General features: G+C 46.3%; 1 protein-coding gene and 1 non-coding gene across 2 annotated transcripts; one reads left to right on the top strand and one right to left on the bottom strand.

Moving 5' to 3' along the window:
* The first annotated feature begins 14,088 nt into the window (after window positions 1–14,088).
* On the top strand, window positions 14,089–14,216 carry LOC124693919. Its single transcript, XR_007000363.1, has one exon. It is a non-coding gene; the product is annotated as a U11 spliceosomal RNA (small nuclear RNA).
* A 553-nt stretch (window positions 14,217–14,769) lies between these two features.
* LOC124688203 lies at window positions 14,770–18,933 on the bottom strand. Its single transcript, XM_047221916.1, has 6 exons — window positions 18,445–18,933; window positions 18,271–18,371; window positions 17,070–17,167; window positions 16,036–16,247; window positions 15,881–15,936; window positions 14,770–15,142 (listed from the first exon to the last, which is right to left on the bottom strand). Exons 1-6 carry the CDS (start codon window positions 18,833–18,835, stop codon window positions 15,074–15,076), a joined length of 927 nt encoding a protein of 308 aa, XP_047077872.1. The 5' UTR covers window positions 18,836–18,933; the 3' UTR covers window positions 14,770–15,073.
* Window positions 18,934–24,555: the final 5,622 nt, after the last annotated feature.

Raw genomic sequence — 24,555 nt, 5'->3', positions numbered from 1 at the left:
TATCCTATAATCCGGTCTCCCAACAACCACCTTGAGACCGGTAAAAGGAAAACCTATCAAGGTCATACCTTTGCCTTGCGCATCCCGCTTGATCTTGATGATAACACTTCAAGCTCTACACAAGCCGGAATGCCTCACTTGATCAATGTTGCTTCGTGGAGACTCACAAATGCTCCCCCATACACTATGATGGAAAAGCTCCATTGATGCACATCTTCACATGTCCATTATCACCAAATGGACGGCAAGCTTCAAGCATGTGATCCACTCAAGATGCTCATCTTGAACTTGCCCAACTCAACCTTGTATCTTCTCATACTCACTTAAGATAGAGCATGGCTAATATTGAGTTCCACCTAAGAACTCCATCTTCATTTCTTCTTCTTGATCATGTCACATATGTATCTTTAAATCGATGATCTTGATGCCAATACACAAGGTGTATCTTTATCTTCATGGCATCCATACTTGAATCCAACATATGGAATACAAGTAGTACCTATGGAATATTCCTTCATATAAACTCAATGAAAACATTAGTCCATAGGGGTTGTCATTAATTACCAAAACCACACATAGGGGCAATATACCCTTACAGACGGCCGTTGAGGGGACGGCGTCGAAGAGGGAGGCGTTGCGCTTGGAGCCGACGGCGTCGTGGACGACGGGATTGGCATTCTCCTTGTCCATCTCGCCGGCAGAGGAGAGGAAGAGGGAGAGGGAGAGGGAGAGGGTTTTTTGCTTTGGAGAAGATGATGGGACGTGAGAGAGGCGGCGTTGCGTGAGCGAGTGAGAGTGACAGAGATAGTGCGAGGAGGCGTCTATAAAGGCGAGGGGTGGTTAATGCGCCCCGCGTCCTACGCGTCCACCGTTGCACGTCTGCACGTCTTGGACTTCTGCAACGTGACACGCGTCCACGATTGCACGTCTTCGACTTCTGCACCGCGACCCGCATCTACGCGTCAACAATTGCTCGTCTTCCATTTCTGCACCGCAACACGCGTCCTCGAGTCTAACCCTGGAAATTTAGATATACTCAGGTATACCCTCGAGTCTTATACTAGCATTTTTTGTGTGCTCAGTTTTCCCCTTGAGTGCTAATACTGACTAGTGCAATATACTCAGTTTTACCCTCAAGTGGCTAGTCAACAGAGAGTCAACTAATGGGATTAACTAGTTAAATGAGTCATTTAATGTGCAAAAAATTCCGAAAAAGAGTGGCACTTACTCATGGAGTCTTTACCACAAATTGCCACTTCTCAAATCATAGATAAGTCATAGATAAATCAAGTTTTACCACAAATTGCCACTTCTCAAATCACCTAGTAAGGTGCATGGTTTTCCACAATAAGCCCTTCCCAAAACAGCTTTCCCCAAAACATACTTTGTCTAAATGAGGCCACAATTCTCACACTCATGTATATTTGTATTGCAAATAGTTTGAGGTAGGCCAAGATGTGTTTCATTGTACAAAACACGCACTTTCCATTTTTTAAATCTCATATTTGAATCCCTTAGTCTGTTTATTACTCAGGTGCCCTTGGTTTCTTGATACTACTCGGTTTTGCCCTCTCCCTCCACAAATTCTCGCAGACGTGCAACATTGCCCTGATTGGTCTAGCCCATGTCACGCGGATCGTGCCCGTCGACCGTTGATCGTATGATCTAACGGGCAGGATAACCCATCTCTCTCTCTGTCGGCGGTTAGCTTCCACTCTCTAAGTATGCTAAAGGGTGGTTTACTGTATTATTTTTCACGCGCTAAAAATTATAAACTCTTTTAGGCATTACTTTTCACGCAAAAAATGAGAAACCATCACCGATTTGTTGTAGCCATTACTTTTCACGCAAAAAATGATAAACCATCACTGATTTGTTGTAGCCATTACTTTTCACGCAAAAAATGATAAACCATCACCGATTTGTTGTAGCCATTAATTTTCACGCAGAAAATGATAAACCATCACCGATTTGTTGTATCCATTACTTTTCACGCAAAAAAATGATAAACCATCACCGATTTGTTGTAGCCATTACTTTTCATGCAAAAAATGATAAACCATCACCGATTTATTGTATCCATTACTTTTCACGCGAAAAATGAGGAACAATCTATCTATCTCTGTATTTGAAGTTTGGGAGGGTTCACCATCTACTTATGTTAACTTTCGAGGTTTTGACCTGAAAATCAAATGGGTATTATAAAGGAAAATAAAAGTTCAAAAAAATGTAAAAACGAAACAATCTACCTATCTTTGTATAGAAGATCGTTTGTATGATTTTTGAGGTCATTTAGAGAAGGTAGAAAAAATCCCTTTTGAGAAGGTCGAAAAAACATGATGCCATACCTATAACAACAAGGAATATCTAAAAGGGAAAGTTTCACAAAATTTGAAATTTAGGGCGAAAATGATGCCATACATGATGTTGTTTTTCGAGGTTTTGACCTGAAAATCAATTGGGTATTATAAAGGGAAATAAAAAGTTTGAAAAATGTAAAACGAAACAATCTATCTATCTATGTATAGAAGATCAGCTGTATGAAATTTGAGGTCATTTAGAGAAGGTAGAAAAAATCACCTTGTTAGAAAAGCTGGTTTCAGTGATTTTTTCGAAACGGCATGCGCTTAAGCAAAGTGATTTTTTCGAACATCTCCAAATGACCCCAAATTTGCCATACATGATGCCATACGTGTAACAACAAGGAACCATATCTAAAAAGTGTCAAAAAAGTTTGCCCAACTGTATAGCTCTATCAAAAAGAACCCCACCATGGCGCTAGTATAATTTTTAGTTACAAACTTTCGTTACCTAACCTTCAACACGAAACTTGTTTTAAATTCATTTTGGCGTACAAGAAACAAATCCCACCTTGATTCGAGCACCACAGCCTCCAAACGATGCCGATGCCGATATCGGCATGGTCATAATGGCTATGCTCGCCGCCACTGCTAGGTCACCATCGGGATGCACCCTCAATCCCGTCCCCTCATTCGATCACTGACACACCAGAGATACCGCTGAGGCCAATGTCGAACGTACATGCTGATGCCAATGCCGAACATGCATGCACGCCTTGTGGGCACGGCCACTCCGCTCCGCTATGTTGGACGCCACAGACCACCGCGAGGTCATTCCCTTCGCCACCACACTCTTCTAGCACCCATCAATACACGCCAGAAAGGAGAGACACTAGTTTTCTCTACATTGCTCGCGTTCGTGTCTGACACGATCAGTCAAAGTTTTGAGGTAGTCGTCGATGTCGTCGACCTTTTCTTCTCTTCTTTCCATGGTTAAACGCGTCTAGTTCATATCTATCTAATGCGTCTGGTCTCGCCTCATGCAGTTCTTTGTGGACGTCGATCTCATCTCGGCACCCCGCAGGCCACCTCCTCCGTGCCATCGCTGTAGAGTTTCGTTTAAAAATCTAATCCTACCCGTGTATTGCCCCTTGTATCAGCGTCATGGCCCCACTTGTCATTCGATATACCGAAGCCCCACTCGTGCGCGTTTTGGTCAGGGATACAGCGATGCTTACGGTCAAACAAAGATGGATCGTCTGACGTGTCTTTGCGGGCTCTACGTGGCCCCACTAGTCAGAAGATAACGGTCAACCGTCGGGCAACCAGCCGTTACAGCACCTGTGATGGTTTCAGACAAGGTCTTCGGGAAAACTGAGAAAAACTAAGGAGCTCGAGAAAACTGAGCACAACTAAGGACACGAGAGCACGAAAATTATATATAAAAAACTTGGAAAACTATTTAAGGTGCTTTTTGAGAAACACTAAGCATCTCATGGTGGAAAAGATTGCCTCCATGATCTTAGGCCAAAGGGAGGCCACTCGAAGCGCTGCATCAACAACATTCTTTCAACATTTTCTAAGCATCTTGCATTATACATGTCCTTAGGTAACATGTGAGCTTAGTTTACCTAGACGGGCTCATGTCGCTCCGATGTAAACCTACCAATTGAAAAAGAGACATCCGTACAATTAGTTGAAATAAAAAATAAGCTGTTATAAGTTGGTTACGAATTATAAGATGTTCTAACTTTTTTCTAATCGTTTGTATCAACTCTCCCTCCGTTCCACCAAAAAAAACTCTAGGGCAACTACTGAGGGGCCAAACCGGGCCGTGGCCCGCCCAGGATTTGTGCAAAAATATCTATATCTAAGCACGATCAGTGGCCCAATTCATTATCAAAGTAGCTAAGGAGCAAAGGAGGCCGGCAACCTCGCAGTGAGAACCGAGAGGTCCTAAGAGCATTTCCACCGGCGGTCCCTAAATAAGCGTCGGCAGGTGCGCCAACAACGCGCTATGAGGATCGCTGGCACCTGCTACCCAATTTGGGGAGTGGTTGCACACACCAGCGACACCAAAGAATCCTCCAAAATAAGTTCGAACAGCCAACTAACGAAATTTCATTTAAATTTACATAAAACTTAATGAAACTTGAAGTTCAAACTAGACCGAACCCTAGTCTACTGGCCATCGGTTGGGCGCGCGATGGGCCCACCTCATCGTCGTTCTTCCCCTTTGCCACCAGCATCCGTGCCCGCCTCTCCACCCTTGCTTCGCACATCTGGCGGTGGAGCATGGACGCTGGCGACGCTGGAGCTTGCCGGGGCGTTGTCCCCCTCAGAGACGCAAGCCACTGGCGAGATGCCCTGTTGTGGGCGAGCCTCACTTGCTCGCGGGCGGGCGCCTCGGCCTAGTGCTGAGCGTTCAGCTCGAGCAGTTTCTGTCGCTCGGTCGCCATGAGGAGACGTCTCGTTTCCTCCGTGGCCGCTCGCACGATGTGCTCAAAGTTAGCGCCATTGACGAACTCGCACTCTTCCTCCTTCAGCCTCCATAAGCGCTGTGCGTTGAAGGAGGCTAGGATCGCCGCCTGCTACGGGTCACCGGGGACCTTCTGCTGCTCGCCCCACTGCGCCGCCTCCTCCGCCGCCTCAGCTTCTGCTATGTACGCCTCGTCCCACTTGTTGAACTGGGAGTCGTCGAAGTTGAAGTCAAACTCGGCATCGGGCTGCGGCAGATGTGGCTATGGTTGTGGTTGCGGCGCCGATGGCGATGTGCGACATTGTTCTGCAGAGGAAAGCGGCGGTGGTGGAGATGAGAGGATAGCACTGCGGTGATGGAGAGTAGAGGATAGTGCGGCGGTGGTGGAGAGATGAGAGGATAGCGTGGCAGAGGACACACTAAATAAGCGGTGCCAACTTACCGCACAGCAGCCGAGGCGTCGCATTTACAGCGGCGTCTGCGCGTGGAGAACCGGTGGCTTCATCGGTGACCGGCCATAGAGCAGACGAGGCGTCGTATTTATGATGTCACCGGATGATGGCGTGTGCTCGTCGTACGCAAACACGTTGTTGGGGAACCCCAAGAGGAAGGTGTGACGAGCACAACAACAAGTTTTCCCTCAGTACGAAACCAAGGTTTAATCGACCAGTAGGAGAAACGCATGACTTCTGAAGGTGTTGTTGGCTGACTAGTGGCAGGGTGCACTACCAGCGTCAGCAACAACATGGAACCTGCACACAATACAACCAAAATACTTTGCCCTAACTTACAGTGGGGTTGTCAATCTCACCGGTTCGTTGAACACAAAGGATTAGACGTATCGAATGGAAGGAGATGATTGCATAAAGTAAACAGAACATGATTGCAGTTGAATTTATCAATAAAGGAAATAGGACCGGGGTCCATAGTTCACTAGTGATGTCTCTCCATAAAGAAATAGCATGTTGGGTGAACAAATTACAGCTGGATAATTGATAGAATATCGACCATACATGATAAGATAATTACTATGGTATTGGGCATTACAACATAATACATAGACTGTAATTCAACTGCGTCTATAACTAATAATCCACCTTTAGGTTAGCGTCTGCACCCCTTCCAGTATAAATTTGCAAGCAACAGACAATCTGAAAGTTCAGAGATGGTAAACCTAAAGGGGGTGAATAGGTTTATACAAATTTTAATTCTTTCTTTGCAATATTAGGCTTTGTGGAATATAAAGATGAGTCTAATGCAAACTAGATGAGACACCATAGATGATGATACAAGTAACTCAAGCATGGAGGCTCTCATAGGAAAATATAGCACAAGTAAAGAGATCGGTTAGGAATAACCGATAGCACGCGGAGACGAAGGTTTATTCCCTAGATTAAGTATGTTCTCCCTGCTCTACCCCGATCCGAGACAGAATTTTGGCAGCACCTCCTCGCTGCTCTCCCGATACTCGTCTCGGCAAAAAGCCGAGAGAGGTGTGCATCCGGAGAACAATGGGGAGGCGCTACCAAAATCCTGTCTCGGATCGGGGTAGAGCAAGGAGAACGTACCCAACTACGCATCCACCGGCTGTCCCGATAAATGCCGTAAAGAGTTACAGCTCATAATATGCGAGACCACTAATGCATATTTATCCGCGTAACCCTTACGGTTGGGAAGAGACACCTAGGTATCGCAACAGACTTGGTGATCTAGACACACAAAAAACCTATGTACAAGAGAGGCGAACGGATTCTCACCCTCGAAGCATGATCGATAGCTGGCGAAGAAGACCAACAACCCTCTGAGAGAATCCCCGAAGAAGATCCAGGATGCCCCTTCAAACACCCCCGCAACACTGCCCCCCATGTCCACCTCGAAGCATCGCCTGCATAGCGAGAAAATAAAAGTCATGCAAGTGAACACGAAATTCTACAGAGCAACACCACTATGGCTGCAAGGGCGACCGTCGGTGCTCGCAGGTTCTCCTCCGCTGCTGCTACTACGCATGCATTGCAGCTACTACACCACTATGGCTCGCAGGGAGACCGTCAGCGCTCTCAGGTTTGCCTCCGCTGCAGCTACTACACCACTATGGCTCGCATGGCGACCGTCGGTGCTCGCAGATTTGTACAGAGCAACACCACTACGGAACAGGAAACAAGCTAGAACGGGTCGGGGTGGTGGCGTTACCTTCGCGAGAGCCCAGGCAGGCCGGCGGCAGGAGGCGGACGGGGCTTGGCTGTCTCCGGGCGCCCGAGGCTAGGCGCGGGCGTGGTGTCCTCCGGCAGCGCTGCTGTCGGCTCGGTAGGGGAGGAGAAAGGGACGGCGACGGGGGACCTCGGCGGAACAGGGCGCGCAGGGCCGGGGGAGGGGCGAGGCCGGCGGCGACTGCATGGGAGGTGGGGGTTGGCACTGAGCTAGGAGGCGGCGGCTGCATGGGCGGTGGGGGCTAGCGGCGGCGACGGGGCCGGAGGGGCCAGTACGGTGCGGCGGCAGTGCGGGGGAGGGGGGCGCAGTGCTTCTCTCTAGTTGCGCGTGCGTGTTTTTGTGGTCGGGACGCATGCATGGCCCGACCAGGTGGGTTGCCCTTATCGACAACTTTGCCTTGCGCCAAAGATATGTTGTCGTGCGGCAGCAGTATTTGTCGTGCACTTATGCACGGCAGAGGTCTTTGCCGTGCGCTAGTGCACGACAACTATTTTTTTATTTTCACCATTCCCAGAATGCTTCTTTTAGTCTGTCCCTCGATGACTTTCAAATTTCTAGTAAATGACACCAATCCTTTGTTTTACAGCAAGGCTTTACTCGGTAGACAGATGCAAAGAACAAGGTACCATCGAGAGTATGTCTACGGTGCAATCGCAGCAGCTCAGAGGTTAGAATCATCGAGAGGATCCGGAACCCAAAGGCTGAGCGTGATGCTTACAACGAGTGTAACCCTAACCCTAAACCCTAACCCTAACCCTAACTCAAACCCTAAATCATAACACTAACCCTAAACCCTCGCGCACAGAAATCTAGGGGGTTGGACCCACCGGGGCACACATACCGTTGTTTTGGGGGAGGAGGGGGAGAATGACCGCCAGAGCATCGAAACCCCACCAAATATTGCATGTGGACCTATGCTATGTGTGAAATTGTGGTGGAAGGTGTAATGGTGCAAAAATAGCTCCCCTAAACCCTAAACTGGGGAGGCTTCGAGTAATGCAACTGCAGTTGTTGACACGGGAGCTGCAAAACCCTAAATCCTAAACCCTAACCCTAATCCTAATACGTAACCCTAACCCTACATCCTAACCCTAACACTAACCCTAACCAGTAGATCAATGCAGCTAATGTGATAATGGCTAGCTATGGGTATGCCGAAGGCTACCATGTGCCAAAGGGTCCCAAGCTTGGTTTTCTAGTGTATATGTCCTAAACACAATTAAAAAAATGAAAAAGTACATTGGTGGAACCTCGCGCGGAGAAATCTATGGGGGTAGACCCGCTAGGGCACACATACCACTGTTTTTGGGGGGATGGGGGGAGAACGACCGCCGGAGCACCAGAATCCCACCAAATATAGCATGTGGACCTATGATATGTGTGAAAGTGTGGTGGAAGGTGTAATGGTGCAAAAGTAGCTCCCCGAAACCCTAAGCCATAATCTGGGGAGGCTTTGAGCCCTAAACCCCTAGACCCTAAACCATTAACTGCACGTGCTGACACGGGAGCTGCAACAGCTTAAATCCTAAACCCTAACCCTAAACCCTAACCCTAAACCTAACTCTAACCCTAAATCCTTACCATAACCCTAAACCCTAAACCCTAACCCTAACGAGTAGATCAAGGCAGTTCTTCTTGGAATAATGTGCCTAAGTGCCGTCAGCGCATGTCGACTACCTTGTTGAAGAAAACGCGATGTATGATATCTTCTTGCCACCATAATTTGATGGGAAGCTTGGTATATGTGCCTACTTTTGAAGATTGTCTTCAAGAACAAGTTACCGAGAAGGGTGGCTCATGTGATAATGGATGCGGGTATATATATAACTGGAGGCTACCATGTTCCAAAGGGTCCCAAGCTTGTCTTTCCATGTGTATATGTCCCAAACAAACCTAAAACAATTAAAAAAGTACATGGGTGGAACTTCGCGCGGAGGAATCTAGGGGTTGTACCCGCCGGGGCACACATACCGCTGTTTTAGGGGAGGAGGGGGATAATGACCGCCGGAGCACCGGAACCCCACCAAATATTGCATGTGGACCTATGCTATGTGTGAAAGTGTGGTGGAAGGTGTAATGGTGCAAAAATAGCTCCCCTAAACCCTAAACCCTAAACTGGGGAGGCTTCGAGTAATGCAACTGCAGCTACTGACACGGGAGCTGCAAAACCCTAAATCCTAAACCCTAACCCTAAAACCTAACCCTAACCCTAACCCTAAACCCTAACCCTAAACCAAACCCTAACCAGTAGATCAAGGCATCTCATGTGATAATGCCTAGATGCGGGTATGCCGTAGGCTACCATGTGCGAAAGGGTCCCAAGCTTGAATTTCCATGTGTATATGTCATAAAAAAACTAAAACAATGAAAAAGTACATTGGTGGAACCTCGCGCGGAGAAATCTAGGGGGTAGACCCGCCAGGGCACACATACCGCTGTTTTTGGGGGAGGAGGGGGAGAACGACCGCCGGAGCACCGGAATCCCACCAAATCTTTCATGTGGACCTATGATATGTGTGAAAGTGTGGTGGAAGGTGTAATGGTGCAAAAATATCTCCCCTAAACCCTAAACCGTAAACTGGGGAGGCTTCGAGCCCTAAACCCCTAGACCCTAAACCATTAACTACACGTGCTGACACGGGAGCTGCAACACCTTAAATCCTAAACCCTAAACCCTAACCCTAACCCTAAATCCTTACCCTAACCGTAAATCCTAACCCTAACCCTAAACCCTAACCCTAACCCTAACGAGTAGATCAAGGCAGTTCTTCTTGGAATAATGTGCCTAAGTGCCGTCAGCGCATGTGGACTACCTTGTTGAAGACAACGCGATGGATGATATCTTCTTACCACCAGAATTTGATGGGAAGCTTGGTATATGTGCCCACTTTTGAAGATTGTCTTCAATAACAAGTTGCCGAGAAGGGTGGCTCATGTGATAATGGATGCATGTATATATATAACTGGAGGCTACCATGTGACAAAGGGTCCCAAGCTTGACTTTCCATGTGTATATGTCCCAAAAAAACCTAAAACAATGAAAAAGTACATTGGTGGAACCTCGCGCACAGAATCTAGGGGGTTGGACCCGCCGGGACACACGTACCGTTGTTTTGGGGGAGGAGGGGGAGAATGACCGCCGGAGCATCGGAACCCCACCAAATCTTGCATGTGGACCTATGCTATGTGTGAAAGTGTGGTGGAAGGTGTAATGGTGGAAAAATAGCTCCCCTAAACCCTAAACCCTAAACTGGGGAGGCTTCGAGTGCAACTACAGCTGCTGACACGAGAGCTACAAAACCCTAAATCCTAAACCCTAACCCTAAACACTAACCCTAACCTTAACCCTATATCCTAACCCTAAATCTAACCCTAACCAGTAGATCAAGGCAACTCATGTGATAATGCCTAGCTGCGGGTATGCCGGAGGCTACCATGTGCCAAAGGGTCCCAAGCTTGGTTTTCCTTGTGTATATGTCCTAAACAATCCTAAAACAATGAAAAAGTACATTGGTGGAACCTCGTGCAGAGAAATATAGGGGTAGACCCGCCAGGGCACACATACCATTGTTTTGGGGTTGAGGAGGGGGAGAACGACCGCCGGAGCACCGGAATCTCACCAAATCTTGCATGTGGACCTATGATATGTGTGAAAGTGTGGTGGAAGGTGTAATGCTGCAAAAATATCTCCCCGGTGTGACCTTCCTCACATTTGAGCGATAACACTTAGTATATTTTCCGAAGCGCGGATTGCTCCGAAACCCTGATATATGTGGGGATGAAGATGGAGAGTACTTTTGTATTGCAAATAGTATGGGTATATACACATTGTCTTAAGTAACACTAATAAATAGTCATAAAAAAGTAAAACTAATTAAAAAAAATATAAGTATTAGATGAAATAAAATAGAAAGAAAAACAAAGGAAATGTCATATGGCGCACGGCAAAGGCTGCTTTGCCGTGCATCTCAGCTGCGCGCACGGCAAAGGGGAGGCACGACAATGCCCAATGCCTTTGCCGTGCACATAATCTTTGTCATGAGCTGTGTTGGGCCATTGTCGTGCTGGTTTCTTTGTCGTGCGCTATCTTCAGACTTTGTCGTGGACGGTTTCTTTGTCGTGCGCTCCCTTAAGATGTTGTCGTGAGCCTTTTCTTTGCCGTGCATTCTGCTCTATGCGCACGGCAAAGAAATCTTTGCCGTGCGTGGGCTCACGGTAGTGATTTGCTGCACGGCAGCACCTGTTTTTCCCGTAGTGTCTACAGGATCGTTCGACCCTAAAGGTCCTAAAAACCGTATGGAGAATTTGAAGAAAGAGCTAGAGCAACTAAGAAAAGGTGCAATATCGACTGAATCCACGACCAGACAAATGGAAATCCAGGTTCTTATAGAAAATCTTCTAGAGCAACAGTAAATCTAATGCTTACAACGTGAACGAGCAAACTAGCTTATGCATGAAGATCGAAAAATATATCTTTTTTCCATAATGCAGGGACTTCCCGCAAAAATAAAGAAACCACCTCATGACTTACTTGATGATAGGGGAGTGTGGAAAGAAGGAGAACAACTACACAACCATGTTGTGGATTACTTCTCTCACCTTGTGGAGAGTAGGAAACAACATCTGTATCTTTCTTCTCATCTCCTACTTATATCATCATAAATGTTTGTACTTAACTTCTATACTTCTATAAAAATTATTAATTTATCTAGTTGACTTTTTAGACTATTTAACCACAACTAACTACATTGATCAATGTATTAGTTATAGTGTTCTTTCATATTTTTCATACATAGTTCTAGCATTGACCATTAAAAATATACTTTAGATATACACAGTAGATTTACACAATATCTAGAGCAAAATTTATGCCCCTTTCCTAAAACAGTGCCCTTAAGTTGAATTCTCTTACTAAAAAATAATATTACAAAATTGCATGCCTATAAGAATTAATTTACAGTACTTGTGTAAATTAAAATGTGTGTGTATAGGAGCATGCATGTGTCTGTTCTTGTATATTTTAAGATCAATTTATATCCCTGTATTTTGCGATTGTGCTTCTGTTTATAGAGCGACAAACCATGCCTGGTTTACACTATACCTTATGCGGTGCTGACTTTTTATTTTACCCAACCAAGCGTCTTTGTAAGGCCCCTTCGTTGCCGTGAGAGAGATCGATATACATACATTTAGAGATTTCCTATCTTTCTTCAGTGGTGTCGTTGATCTGCCTCGTTCTTAGGTAACATGTGGGCGTAGTTTACCTAGACGGGCTCTATCGTGAAATATATATGTTGGTGCTAAATGCGTACCAGTTGAAAAAGAGGCGTCAGTACAAATTGTTGAAAGAAAAACTAAGCTCTTATAAGTTCGTTACCAATTATAAGATGTTCTAAATTTTTCCGAATCGTTTGTATCTAGATGTAATTTGATATTCACTCATTTATTCTATATGTAGTCTGTATTAAAATATTCAAAACACCAGTAATAATTCGGAATTAGAGTGTAGTTAAAAAAATACTACGGTGAGCCAAGTTTACGGCTGCATCCGCGGGTCGGAAGTCGGTGCGGCGACGTAATGTAGATGACGCCAGCACATGAACGTAGCACACACAGTTCGGAGGAAAACGTCAATGCAAGAACAAAGAGCACCCGTATATTCAGACAAGGCAACAACCGGTAGAACAGCAAAGACCCACTTTTACCTTCCAGTTATCTGAACATTCACAAGTTATCAGTTATCTGAACAATCACGATATGTCAGCATTTGTCACTCGGTGTAGTGTGTGTATCAGTGGCTCTGCCAGTCTGCCTAGAAACAGTTAAACTAACCATGTTCCAATTATGAATGGGCACGTGAAGAAGAGGTACGCCGTATAGCCAGAGTAGTTTCACCCTGTATTTTGCGATTGTGCTTCTGTTTATAGAGCGACAAACCATGCGTGGTTTACACTATACCTTATGCGGTGCTGTCTTTTTATTTTACCCAACCAAGCGTCTTTGTAAGGCCCCTTCGTTGCCGTGAGAGAGATCAACATACATACATTTAGAGATTTCCTATCTTTTTTTGGCGGTGTTGTTGATCTGCCTCGTCTCCTGTGGTTTTAGGATCTTGGAGGTGTGGTGGATTCCGGTCCTTTTCGGCGGAAGAACTTGGCTTTTTTTTCCCTCGGTTTGTGTTCTATTTAGAAAGATGTGAAGGTGGTGACTTTGATGGAATAAAGTCCTCTCTGTCTAGCCTATGTTCCCGCGATGTGTCTGGTGCCGCTGGATGGCCCATGGATGTTTGTTTCTGACGGAGCCCACGGGATTTGATCCGCGTTCCTTCTGATGTACACTTCTCTTTCTTGACGATGGCTGCTGCTCTCATAGTTGTCAGAATCAAGATTCTACTGTGTGATTCTACGACTTTACGATCCAAATTAAGTGGAACGATTCAACGGTTCTGCTAAGTAGAATCTTAAATTTTATGATTCTAAAAGTTACGATCCTACAGTTTGCGATCCTACCATAGAGGTTCCGATCCGATTCAAAATCACGATTCTGACAACATTTTGCTCTTGTGCGTTGGCTCTTTGGGCATTAGTACAACGATTTCATGTCTGCCTTCTACGATAAACTCTACTACGACAAGTTTTTTCTGACTTCAATGATGGAGGGTCAAGAACACAACGCGTTTTTCGAATCCTTCATGTGTTTGTAATCGTTGCTAGGTGGTCTGAAAACTATCCAAATTTTATTACTTTTATGTTTTCTTATATCGTTATTGAGTATTATTATGAATAAATTAGTGGACATTTCGGAAGAAAAAAACCAAGCGTGTGTGCGTGTGATCTTCTACGCTCCATGAAGCGGTATATGTCACTGGGTTTCACGGCTAAAAAAGAAAAGCAATCTCTGGGCCGTAGAATGCAAAGAGAACAACTCATGGGCTATGGGCTATCTAACCTTGCGGGAGAGAGAAGCTCGGCCCATTAGCACCCGTGCTGGATGCCCCGCGCGGCACCGGAGCGGTGGTGAATAATCCCACCTCGGGGAGGCAAGGAGAAGCGCGGGCAGTGGAAGGCTACAAATAGGAGCGGCATGCGGTTGTTGCAACTCAAAAAGGGTCGGTTGGCTATGTATGCCACGTCCATCCTTAGCTGATGGGTGCTGTATGGCTATCAAGACATATGGCCGACATAATTTCTGGGAATTAATAGGGTTGGCTCGTTTTGGCCGACCCTCCATGTACAAGTCCAAACTGTTGGTAAATTTGTTTATACTTTGACCTATCATAGCAACAAAATTTTGGTTATATTAGATGTAAATAGCGTTGTTGGATTTGTATTGAAAATGATTTTTATATATTTAAAGTAATTCGAAGACGCCTTATTTCCGGAGGTAGTATTTACAAACTTGTAAATTTTGTCTCTGGGATTCCTTGTTTCGAAATTTATAACTTGAATTGTTTTTTATACCCTGTTATTGAACATTAGCATCAATGTAAGATGTTTTGTTTTAGGTACTCTATTTTAAAATAGACTGGATATACCTACACACGAAAAAAAGATACAAACAAAAAAATAAACTAGATACAAACTAAAGTGGATGAACCAAACAAAATACTTCAACATCTTACATCTTCATACATTTTCAAACGAAGGCAGTAGAACGTAACAGTAATGCAGCGCGCCCTAATACTAGAGTGCAAACTATTATTCTACACATATGTTCTTTCCAACAAAACTCGACATTCTTTCAGTTATAACAAAAACCTTCATGATACATGAAATGCTCTTGTGGAATAGAAGGGGTATTTTATTTGACAGAGAAATCAATCCGGTCTCTGTTTAGTTCACCGCTCTAAAGAATAACTGCGTAGGAAGAATTGAAACACCCTAGACAAAAAAAAAAGGCAGAGCAGGAGTAACCGTTCTATAGACTTCAATCACAACAAGAATAGCATAGCTTCATCAGGAGACAGCAAATATGTAAACATTCTAATTTACAGTGGCAGCTGGAATTCAAGCTGTGCACTCGCGCCTTCATCATCATCAACCCCACCTGTGTATACTAAGGAAAGCATCATCGCAAATGACCAGAGCTACTCCTTCCCACTTTCAGCCTTGCCTGCTGCTGGCTTCTTCTCGTCGTCCTCGTCACTTTCTAAGCCCTGCAAAAGCAAGAGTTTCCCTGTTAGCATGAACCATACATGATACAGCTGGAAAAAGAAGATCTTATATGCCTTAAGCACGTCAAACTCGGAAGTGCTCCACAACATAAGAAGAGACGCCTATGTAGCATAGTGGGAGAGCACTAGAGTTCTGGTAGCTGTTAAGTCAAATAGATTCAAGACCCCCACTACCAAAAGTCGAGATACATGGTTCCAGCTGCATATGCTTTTCTTGTATACCACCACAACACAACAAGAAATCATGTAATGATTAGCACACTTCATATCATTAGTGGCACTGGAACAAGGAATTCTAAATGTACAATGTCCAAAAAGTCCCGATTGTTTCGATTTTTGGAATGGGATATTTAGGGAATCCCCATGAGTAGGATCAAACCTTATGTCATGCTATTTCCATAAGATTCTTCTTTCTTATTCTTAAGCAACCAATCGAGAGGACTTAGTTGATCATGATTTCTGTTTTCTCGTTCTTTTGCTTTTTGTTTGTTTAAGGAAAGATATCGTCCGATTCTCCTTCTATTGATTCTTTTCCGATCCATGTGCCTACATACCTAGATTCTGTTCATGGATTAACGAAAGTGTGCAAAAGCTCTATTTGTCCAATTCTGTAACTGCACAACAAAACTACATACTATATGTATGAAACCCTAGAGTGATTACCATCTTAGAAACTTCGGTCAGTGACAGTATCTGGTTTAAGGAAGGAGGTGTACTTACTGTTGCACCATCTATCTTATCGAAGTCATCGTCTAGCCCATCATCATCACCATCATCTGTAAGTAATGACAAAAAAATCATATATAAGAATGCAGGAGCATGTAGTACCTAATGACTAATGAGATGGATCAGGTACAGGAAAGTGAATAGCATACCAGGACCCTCGTCATCACTGCCCAAATCTCCGAGAAGAAAAACATCTAGATCTTGCTCTCGACTTGATGAGATAGACGTCTTGTTTGGCACTTTTGTATCTTTCTGTTCTGGTGAAGTGGTAGCTTGTGGGGTCTGTGATAATTCCTTCTCAGAAACAATTTTTTCCTCCTCGGCTTTCACTTTCAGCTCCTCAAAATATTTCATCTCATAACTATTAAGGTAACATTTAAGTCAATAAGCTATCGAGGATCAACAGTAGTGTGCAAGAAAATGATGCTCAATCTAATTGTTTAATATGTAGTACTTGAAAAGCAAACCATTTAACTAACTAGAAAATGATTGTTCACGATTTCAATTTTATGTAGTATTACACTAGGCTATAAGATCCATCCTTGTTCCTGCTACCTATCATGGATACATATATGTAGGCATGAGGCATGGGAAGTATGTTATGTCACCAAAACAAAGTGGCACCAACTAGATAATCACTGCTTGCAAGCATGATTCATTTATCAATATACATGTCTTCTACTAGGTTACTGAACCAGAGGAAGTTTCACAAATACATGTGCTATTTGGTTATTGAAACGATGGAATTTCACAAACTAAAGATCTGTGACCAGAGCAATCAGAATAACTTTTAAATGCCTTAAACGAGTTTGACACTGAGGGTAAATGGCAAACCATCCAGGTTTTAGGGTTTAAAAGATTGTTCCAATCCCAATATGCAACCTACGGGTTGGATTGGAATCAACCACCTTTGAACAAACCATTCTGATAGATATTTATTTTGTGTATTTCGAAGAAATAATCAGTCCAAAAGTTCTATACTATTCATGTCACATTTTAGTAGAAGTATAAAACATGTTCTTCTCAAAGACCGTTACAAGTCAGGTATTACGAGGCAACGTGGCATCCATTCTGTTAGATAAACTTATGATGCAGAAGTTTGACACTGACCAATGACCAGAATATGTATTAGGATTGGCAATAACATGAGCTAAAAATAAGTAAAAATAGTAGGAAGACTTACGGAGTTACGTAGTTGTTTACTAGCAAAAAATAAATTCGCCAGAATTTACGCTCTTTCATGTATCGTGGGCACAGCTCATATCTGAACTTTGAAATTTCCTGGATATAAGATAGCAATACTAAGAATGTGAACAAAATACAAAATTGGGCACTTGCAGAATTTAAATGGATAGCAGTGAGCCAATGACCAGGTTAACCATGCATGTTAACATGATAATAAATGACTAGCTCAATGGAGACTCCGCAAACTGGCCCAGCAACTTGTAGTAACCAATAATAGAATGGAAAAGACTTAAAGATCTCATCAAACTACAGTCCTAAAGAAGCGAAGGTGAATGGAAAACCATTCTAAACTTCTGATAGGGTAGTCTGATTTGACTAACAAAATCAGCTTATTGATTACAAATGCAGATCAGTGTTCATTTCAGCATTCATCACAAACAGAGAGCAATCTTAATAACAGTACTTCCTAAATAGTAGAAATACCGCACTTCGAAAATGACACTGATAACAACCAGCGCATGGAAAAATGGGCACTAACACAATTTGAACCAGCATACTTTTATCATATATAACTATAGTATTGCACCTCTCTTTGATGTTATGTTAAAATTCTATTCAACCTCTGGTTACCCTATAATTGGTTTACCAGGGGACACATACTTTAAGTTTGACAAATGGCCGATATGCCTTCTTATGTTGTGTCAAGAACTCATACATTTCATTTTAGACCTTTTAGTTTTCAAGTGTCACGAATTTCCCAATATTTTATCCTTTCGTCTATGCAAACCCATCTTAAAGATGTTAAACCCAATTAAGATGTGCCAATTTTACAACCTTTATTTTGAAAACTTTGTGTTGTTGATACATCCATCTATTGGTCCTAATATCACACCGAAATACATTTGAAATTTATCTAGAGCACATTCTGATCTGTGAGAAGTATGAAATGTAAACACAATCATATTGGCATTCCCCAGGTGTTGATTAGTCAGCAATATACTAATTGTTCAGTTAGCTATGACTATCACAGCAATCAGAAATTAATCTATTCTCCAGAATAATTATCACTCTAGCGCTCTGGATTGTTCGAAACTAGATACATTCATCACCACTCTATCCATGGAGCCACAGAACCCAATCCCCCATGGAATTACATGCATCAAAAGACCCAATGACTGAAATGGTTATGGATCCGAAACCTTGACGGCCGAGAGGACAAGAGTGGCGTGCCTAGCCTGCCATTCGTTCAGATCCTGACGCACATTCGACACCGTGGGCACATCCGACATCTCCGGCTCATCTGCGAAACCAAAATCCTATCAGTCAATCCAGCGCCTCGGATCCCCTAAAACCCAACCGTTAGTAAACCGCACCTTGCAAGGGGAAGTCGCGGAAGGTGCTTATGGTCATGCCGTTGACGAACTCGCGGAGGTCTTCGGTGATGCCGTAGCGCTCGAGCTCGGCGGCGTCGGGCGCCGACTCGGCCGCGGAGGGGAGGGGCGGGATCGCGGAGATTGGCGGGATGGAGGGGACGGGGATGTCGGAGGCGAGGTGCATGATCTGGCCGGCGAGGAGGTCGGCCTGCTTCGTGGCCTCCGCGGCGATCTCGCGGGACTTGGTGGCGGTCTCCGAGAAGATCTCCTTGGACTTCTTGGCCGTCTCCGACACCAGCACCGACGACCGCTTGGCCGCCTCCAGCGACAGCTCCTGCGACCGCTTGGCCGCCTCGCCGGCGAAGGACCGGGCCCTCTCCCAGAGATCCATCGCGCTTGGAAGATCCTAGAAGGTTCCGAGTCGTCCCCGCTGACGTCGGTGCGGGACGGGAGTATAGGTTATTGCTTTTTTTTGCTCGAGAAACTGGAAAGGAAGATATGGACTTTTGTTGCCAGTCTGCCCTCTTTTATTGTGAGTATATACTTTTCTGGAGAAACTCAATTCGGCTCCCGGGTGCGTATGATTCCTCTACCATAAAAACATATTTTCAATTATTAAAAATTTTGAAATTTTTTTTACGTGTACATCTTCATAATATATGTGTATTCGTCAAGTTTCACGAAAAAATGATATTTTTTGTAGTCGAAGCGAAAAAAAGAAAATTTATCTTGTGACAAGTCTTTGTTTCAGCACCGAATTTTGTTTTTTTACACACGCCACATGATATGCCGATTTTTCAAGAAACAACTTTGTGAGCGCGTAGCACATTGTTGACGTCAGAAACCCACTGGCGGGCAGAGACGGGCAACACCGTAGAGCCGGGAACAACTAGGGCTGCGGCTGGCCCCGAGCCCTCGCAGCGACGGCCCGCAAAGCCTCCCGGTCGCACGCACCGATGTTTATCACAAGGGCGTGCCACCCGACCTATACCTGGTCGGGAAGGTGTGGATGATGCCTCGCTTAGTTTCCGCAGGGCACACACGTAAACGTTAAATACGAGCCTCGATCGGCTCTCGGGTTATCCCGTGAATCGGCTCAAAGAGCCGATCCACCCATGATTCGGACGAGGTGTCCGAATATATGGTGGTCCTGCTTGATCAAGGTAAAGCTAATGAGATCTACGACGATGTGGGGTTTTCACCGCATAATCGGATCGTCCTACTCCGAGTTGGGCCTCGCGGCCACGCACGGTGATCGTAAGCCGATCCTAAACAAGGCCTAAAAACCAACACGAGGTTGATCCTCGGAACATCCTCGCTTAGGGCCAACGAACGATACCCTACGTGCCGCTGGATCCTCCCCCCCTTTGTAAGGCCTAACTATTGCAGATATTAAACTAATCCTTGTAGAACAAGGGGCAATCGTAACGGATCAGATCTACCAAACTATGATCAAGCGGGGTGCCGCCCCTACATATAAGATAGGTGTAAGGGCGGCTAGACATGCAAGGGTTGCACTACGAAAGCATGTAATATGAAGAACAATGCTAACCCTAACATGTCTAAGATAACTACGTTGCTCGCCATCAAAAAGGCTTCAGTACGAGCAACGCATGAACAACGTAGGCAAGCTAGTGCTGCCTAGATCGCAAGATGCGATCTAGGCAGCATGACGCTTACCGGTAGAAACCCTCGAGACGAAGGAGTTGGCGATGCGCCGAGATTTGTTTGTGGTTGAACGTTGGTTGTTGTTTATTCCATAAACCCTAGGTACATATTTATAGTCCAGGGGACTTTCTAATGTGGGCGTGCACCAAACCGTGCACGAGTAAGATTCTAACTTCTAAACTAAGATGCGATCTAATATGTTACAGATACACGGGCAATTAAACCCAACTTGGTATAAAAGGCCGATTCACGTATTCCTTCTATATATATCTCTTCACGTCCATCTTGATCGCGGCCCACCTCTGACTCGGTCAAATTCTGGTGATAACACATGCCCCCCTGGTTTTGGAAATGACATTTCCAAAATCATTACGCTTTCTTTCGTCGGGTCATGTCGTGGCGAACCGTTGCGATATCCGTCATCATGATGCCCCGCCTTCTCAACTTCTCCGCGTGACCCGACAGCTTTTTTTTAGGCACCACTTCCTCGGAAACTGCTGTGGCATTGAACTTCCACTATATCCCCTTTTATTTAACCGCTCCGCACAGTTATATTCCTGCATCTTCTTCGCATTGGTACTCCAAAAGCCCTCCTGTGCCACCATGTCCTCTTCCTCCTCTGCTTCATCGGACCTTTCCGCCCAGTCCTCTTCGTCTCGCGAGCCGACGCCGGAGCCGAGCCCTGCGGAGGTCCACGCAGCGAACACCCGTCGCGCCATTGCGGCCGGGGAGGAGTCTAGCCATGACTTCTCCCTTTGGTCAGAGGACGACAAGTCCTTGACCGACGGGGAAAGCGACCTCCGCTTCCTCGTCGATGGGACAGCGGAGGAGGAGAGCGACGACGATCGCTTCTCCTGCGACTTCTCCTCTCCCGAGAAGGAGGAGGAGGAAGAAGAGGAGGAGGAGGAGGACGACACCTCCTCCGACGAGCCCCCGGCCAAGCGGTTCTGCCCCTGGCCGGGAAACCTCAGCGACTTCGACAGTGATGCTGACGAAGAAGACGAGGACAACGAAGGCCCGGTCGGCGGCCATTGGAGCGACGACGAGCCTGCCGGGAGTAGCGCCGACGGCGGTGACGACGGCGACGGCGAGGGCAGCGACGGCCCATAGATAGGACATCTAGCATAGGACCGAGTAGCGTGAGGTGGGGCCATGTATCCCCTAGTGCTTCCTTTTGGGAGAAATCAGCTCCTTATGTAAGAAATCAATCAATGAAGAACTTTCCCCAATCCGATTTTGCCGATTTCTTTCAGGACAATTTAGCTGATTGTCCATTGTACTGATCCTGCCGATTCGTCCCCTTTGCCAATGCGTAACGAGCCGATAGCAACGCATCGGTCCTTCGACATTTACCCTTCCATTCTTCAACTGATGATTCTCTTTCCGGTAGATACTGTGGGACCTCCAAGAGAGCCCTTAAATTTCTTCCACCGGTCTCAGCGATCCCTCTCAGCAAGTGCTTATTATTCGTGAAGAAGGTTGCAACGAAGATCAGCCGATGATACTTCAATCGGTTCCTCAATAGAGCATCTACCAGGCCTGTTGCCCCCGAGTCTCAGCCAAGGCAAAACGGAGACGAGGATACGCAAATTAGGCTGTATGGACCTGGTCTTGATCATGTCCGAGGGAGTTTCTTATGCAGAGCCAGCCGATTTGAACATGAATCGGCTTCTCAAAGCGAAAGCCTTCAAGGTGAGCTGCCCCCGAGCTCCTTCGGTTCTTGCCGGCCGGATCGGCTCCCTTCCTTCGGTGGATCCGATGCAATCCATCCTTGACCTGATCCGCACGTCCGAGTCTGCTCTTGGTCTTGTCCTTGAAGAGAGGATCCGAGCTCTTAAGCTACTCCATTAAGGAGTTCTTTCATTAAAACCCTCTTCGTGCTCCATTGACCCTCTGATCGTATTAGTTATTCCTCTTGAGTCGATGGCCATGCATCGGCTTTTATATCCTAAGTCGATGTCTGCTGCATCGGCTGTGCTCGAAAATTTTCGAATTTTCAGATTTTTTTTTGTTTTTATTTGGCCGATTTTCTTAATTGGCCCCCAATGTTTCAATACCCATCACCAAAGGATGAGACGCTTCTAATGCATATCCTCGTGTTCTATCCTCCGGGGTGCCCCCCCGAGCCGATTCTGTCAAGAGAATTGATGGTATCGGCTCTGTTAGATAACATGTTGAACCCAGGCAGAATGGTGGGTGAGGATAATTTTGGCCGATTGCTGGAATCGGCCTCCACGTTGCTTGCTCGGTGAAGGTTTTGTAAGTTCCTTCATAAATTTTTGGGGCCGATCACAAGGATCAGCCTCGCCATGTTTGCTCCTTGACGTGCTCTTGCTACTCGTTCGGGCCGGTAGACAAAACCAGCCCAATCTCTCGACTTTATCATGTTGGTGCGCTTGCCGTCGTCCACCTTGGATGTATCGTGTAACCGTGGAGCACCGAGCTTCGTCGGAAGAACGAGCACCATGTTTGTGCCAGCCGATGTTTCATCATCGGCTTTCCTTTGCTTGGGGCGCCACTCCATTTTTCGTGGACAACCCTCTTCATCCAGGGTTCGCTGAACCTTCGCAGCCGGATCGGGCCTTGCCTTCCTCAATGTATGCAAGTATAACCTCTCGGCTTCTTCCGAGGCCGCGCAATCGTTGAACCCTGCGTTTCGGGAACGGCTGAGTCCGTCGGGGCACCATCTTGGCCGGTGGTGCTCGTCTTCTTCTTCTCCCTCGTCTTCCGAATCTTCGAGATCTTCCAACCGAGGGGACTCAGCTCGTTTGCTCCGTGGCGGGAGAGGTCCCAAGCGCTCGAACACGGACACGTTGGCTGCCTCCTTCTTCTTCCGGTTGCATTCCGGGCAATTGCCGATTGTTGGCAATCGGCTCATTCCTGAATCCCAGCGAGTGCTCGAAGAAGGGACAATCCCAGTGTCTGTCCTCGTCGTCCCGCTCCCTTGCCTTTCCCTTGGCGCAACGCTCGTGCTCCTCCTCATCGCGATTATGCCGACGATGTCTTCTAGCCAGACGATTTCTTTCATCATCATCGCTGGACCGTCGGCGTTGGTCGTACTGACTCACATACTTGTTGAGGAGGTGATCAGAGAGAGGTCGTTGATATCTTATGTTCTTCACTTCTCCCTCTGTTACGTAGCGCTTGCCGTCTTGGCGGAGCCGATCGCGTGGAGCGGCTTCCTCTCGTATCTTTGCTATGAGAGCTGCTGCCCTCATCTCCATCCTTGCCGGCGTGGTGTCCAAGATCTACCATGTTGATATTGCACAGAAACCCGGCTGGCACCCCGCATGGCAAGCATACTCCACCATGTTTACGGCGGGGAAGGGGTGTGTGTCGACCTTCATGGCGTACTGGTTGAAAATTAGACGCCCGTTCTCTATCGCCGCTTGGATGTGCCGACGCCACACCCTGCAGTCGTTGGTGGCATGGGAGAGCGAGTTATGCCATTTGCAGTATGGCTTTCCATTCAGCTCTTGCGCCGTGGGGAATTTGAGACCTTCAGGTATCTTCAACTGCTTTTCCTTGAGTAGGAGGTCGAAAATTTGCTCAGTCTTGGTCACGTCAAAATCAAATCCCCTAGGCGGGCCTGGTGGCTTTACCCATTTGCAGGACACGGGGGTTCCTCCCCGAGTCCACTCAGCCACTGCTACTTCTTGGTCTCCCGCGAGAACTTCGTCTTCCTCTCGCATCAACCGGGGCTACCGCACGCTTGAACTTGTCTTGGTACAGGTCCGGGTGGCGCTGTTCATATGCTGAAAGTTTCGAACCATGTGCGCCGGCGAGGATAATCTGCTTGGGAGGCCATGTCCTTGAGCTGTGTTGCAAGGCCTCGCTACCGCCAACTCGACCGCTTCCTTTTCGGTTATACGAACCGAATAACATCGGTTCCTAAGATTCCTGAAGCGCCGGATGTATTCCGTCACGGTTTCTCCGCGCTTCGACGTAGTTGTGCTAGATCGGCAATGCTAGACTCGGAAGCTTCGAATGGTACTTGTTCATGGAACTCGCTCTTCCAACTGCTTCCAAGTTTGGATGGAGTTCGGTGGTAGCGATGTGTACCACCCGAAAGCCGATCCTGTGAGGGACCGTGAGAAGAACCTCACGCGCAACTCATCCGACGCCGAGATCGTGCCCAGCCTGTGCCAAATATCGGCTCACATGCTCGATGGAGCTGGACCCGTCCGATCCACCGAACTTTGTGAAGTCCGGGAGCCGATATTTGGGTGGCAGCGGGATCGGTTCGTAGCTGTTGGGGTACGGCTTGGTGTAGCCGAACGCCTTCCTTTTCGGCATCATGCCGAACCGATCTTTCGAATTGCACAAATCTGATCCGCTGTGATGGCTGAAGGTGTCGAACCCCGAAGATTCGCCGGGGTGGCATACTTAACCAGCCATGCTTGTTTTTCCGGTTCTAAGCCAAGCTGCAGGAGCTGGGCTTTG

Source organism: Lolium rigidum, chromosome 2, assembly GCF_022539505.1.
Source record: "Lolium rigidum isolate FL_2022 chromosome 2, APGP_CSIRO_Lrig_0.1, whole genome shotgun sequence".
Classification (NCBI taxonomy): domain Eukaryota; kingdom Viridiplantae; phylum Streptophyta; class Magnoliopsida; order Poales; family Poaceae; genus Lolium; species Lolium rigidum.
Note: the sequence above shows the minus strand (reverse complement) of the source record. Positions and strands in the feature narration are given on the sequence as shown.

Excerpts from the sequence above, each read along its gene's own strand:
- LOC124688203 (XM_047221916.1), bottom strand. The coding sequence starts at position 18,835 with ATGGATCTCTGGGAGAGGGCCCGGTCCTTCGCCGGCGAGGCGGCCAAG. Across the intron at positions 17,168-18,270 it reads TTGTCCTCTCGGCCGTCAAG|GAAATTTCAAAGTTCAGATA; the intron begins GTTTCGGATCCA and ends TCTTATATCCAG. Across the intron at positions 15,143-15,880 it reads ATAAGATAGATGGTGCAACA|GGCTTAGAAAGTGACGAGGA; the intron begins GTAAGTACACCT and ends TTGCTTTTGCAG.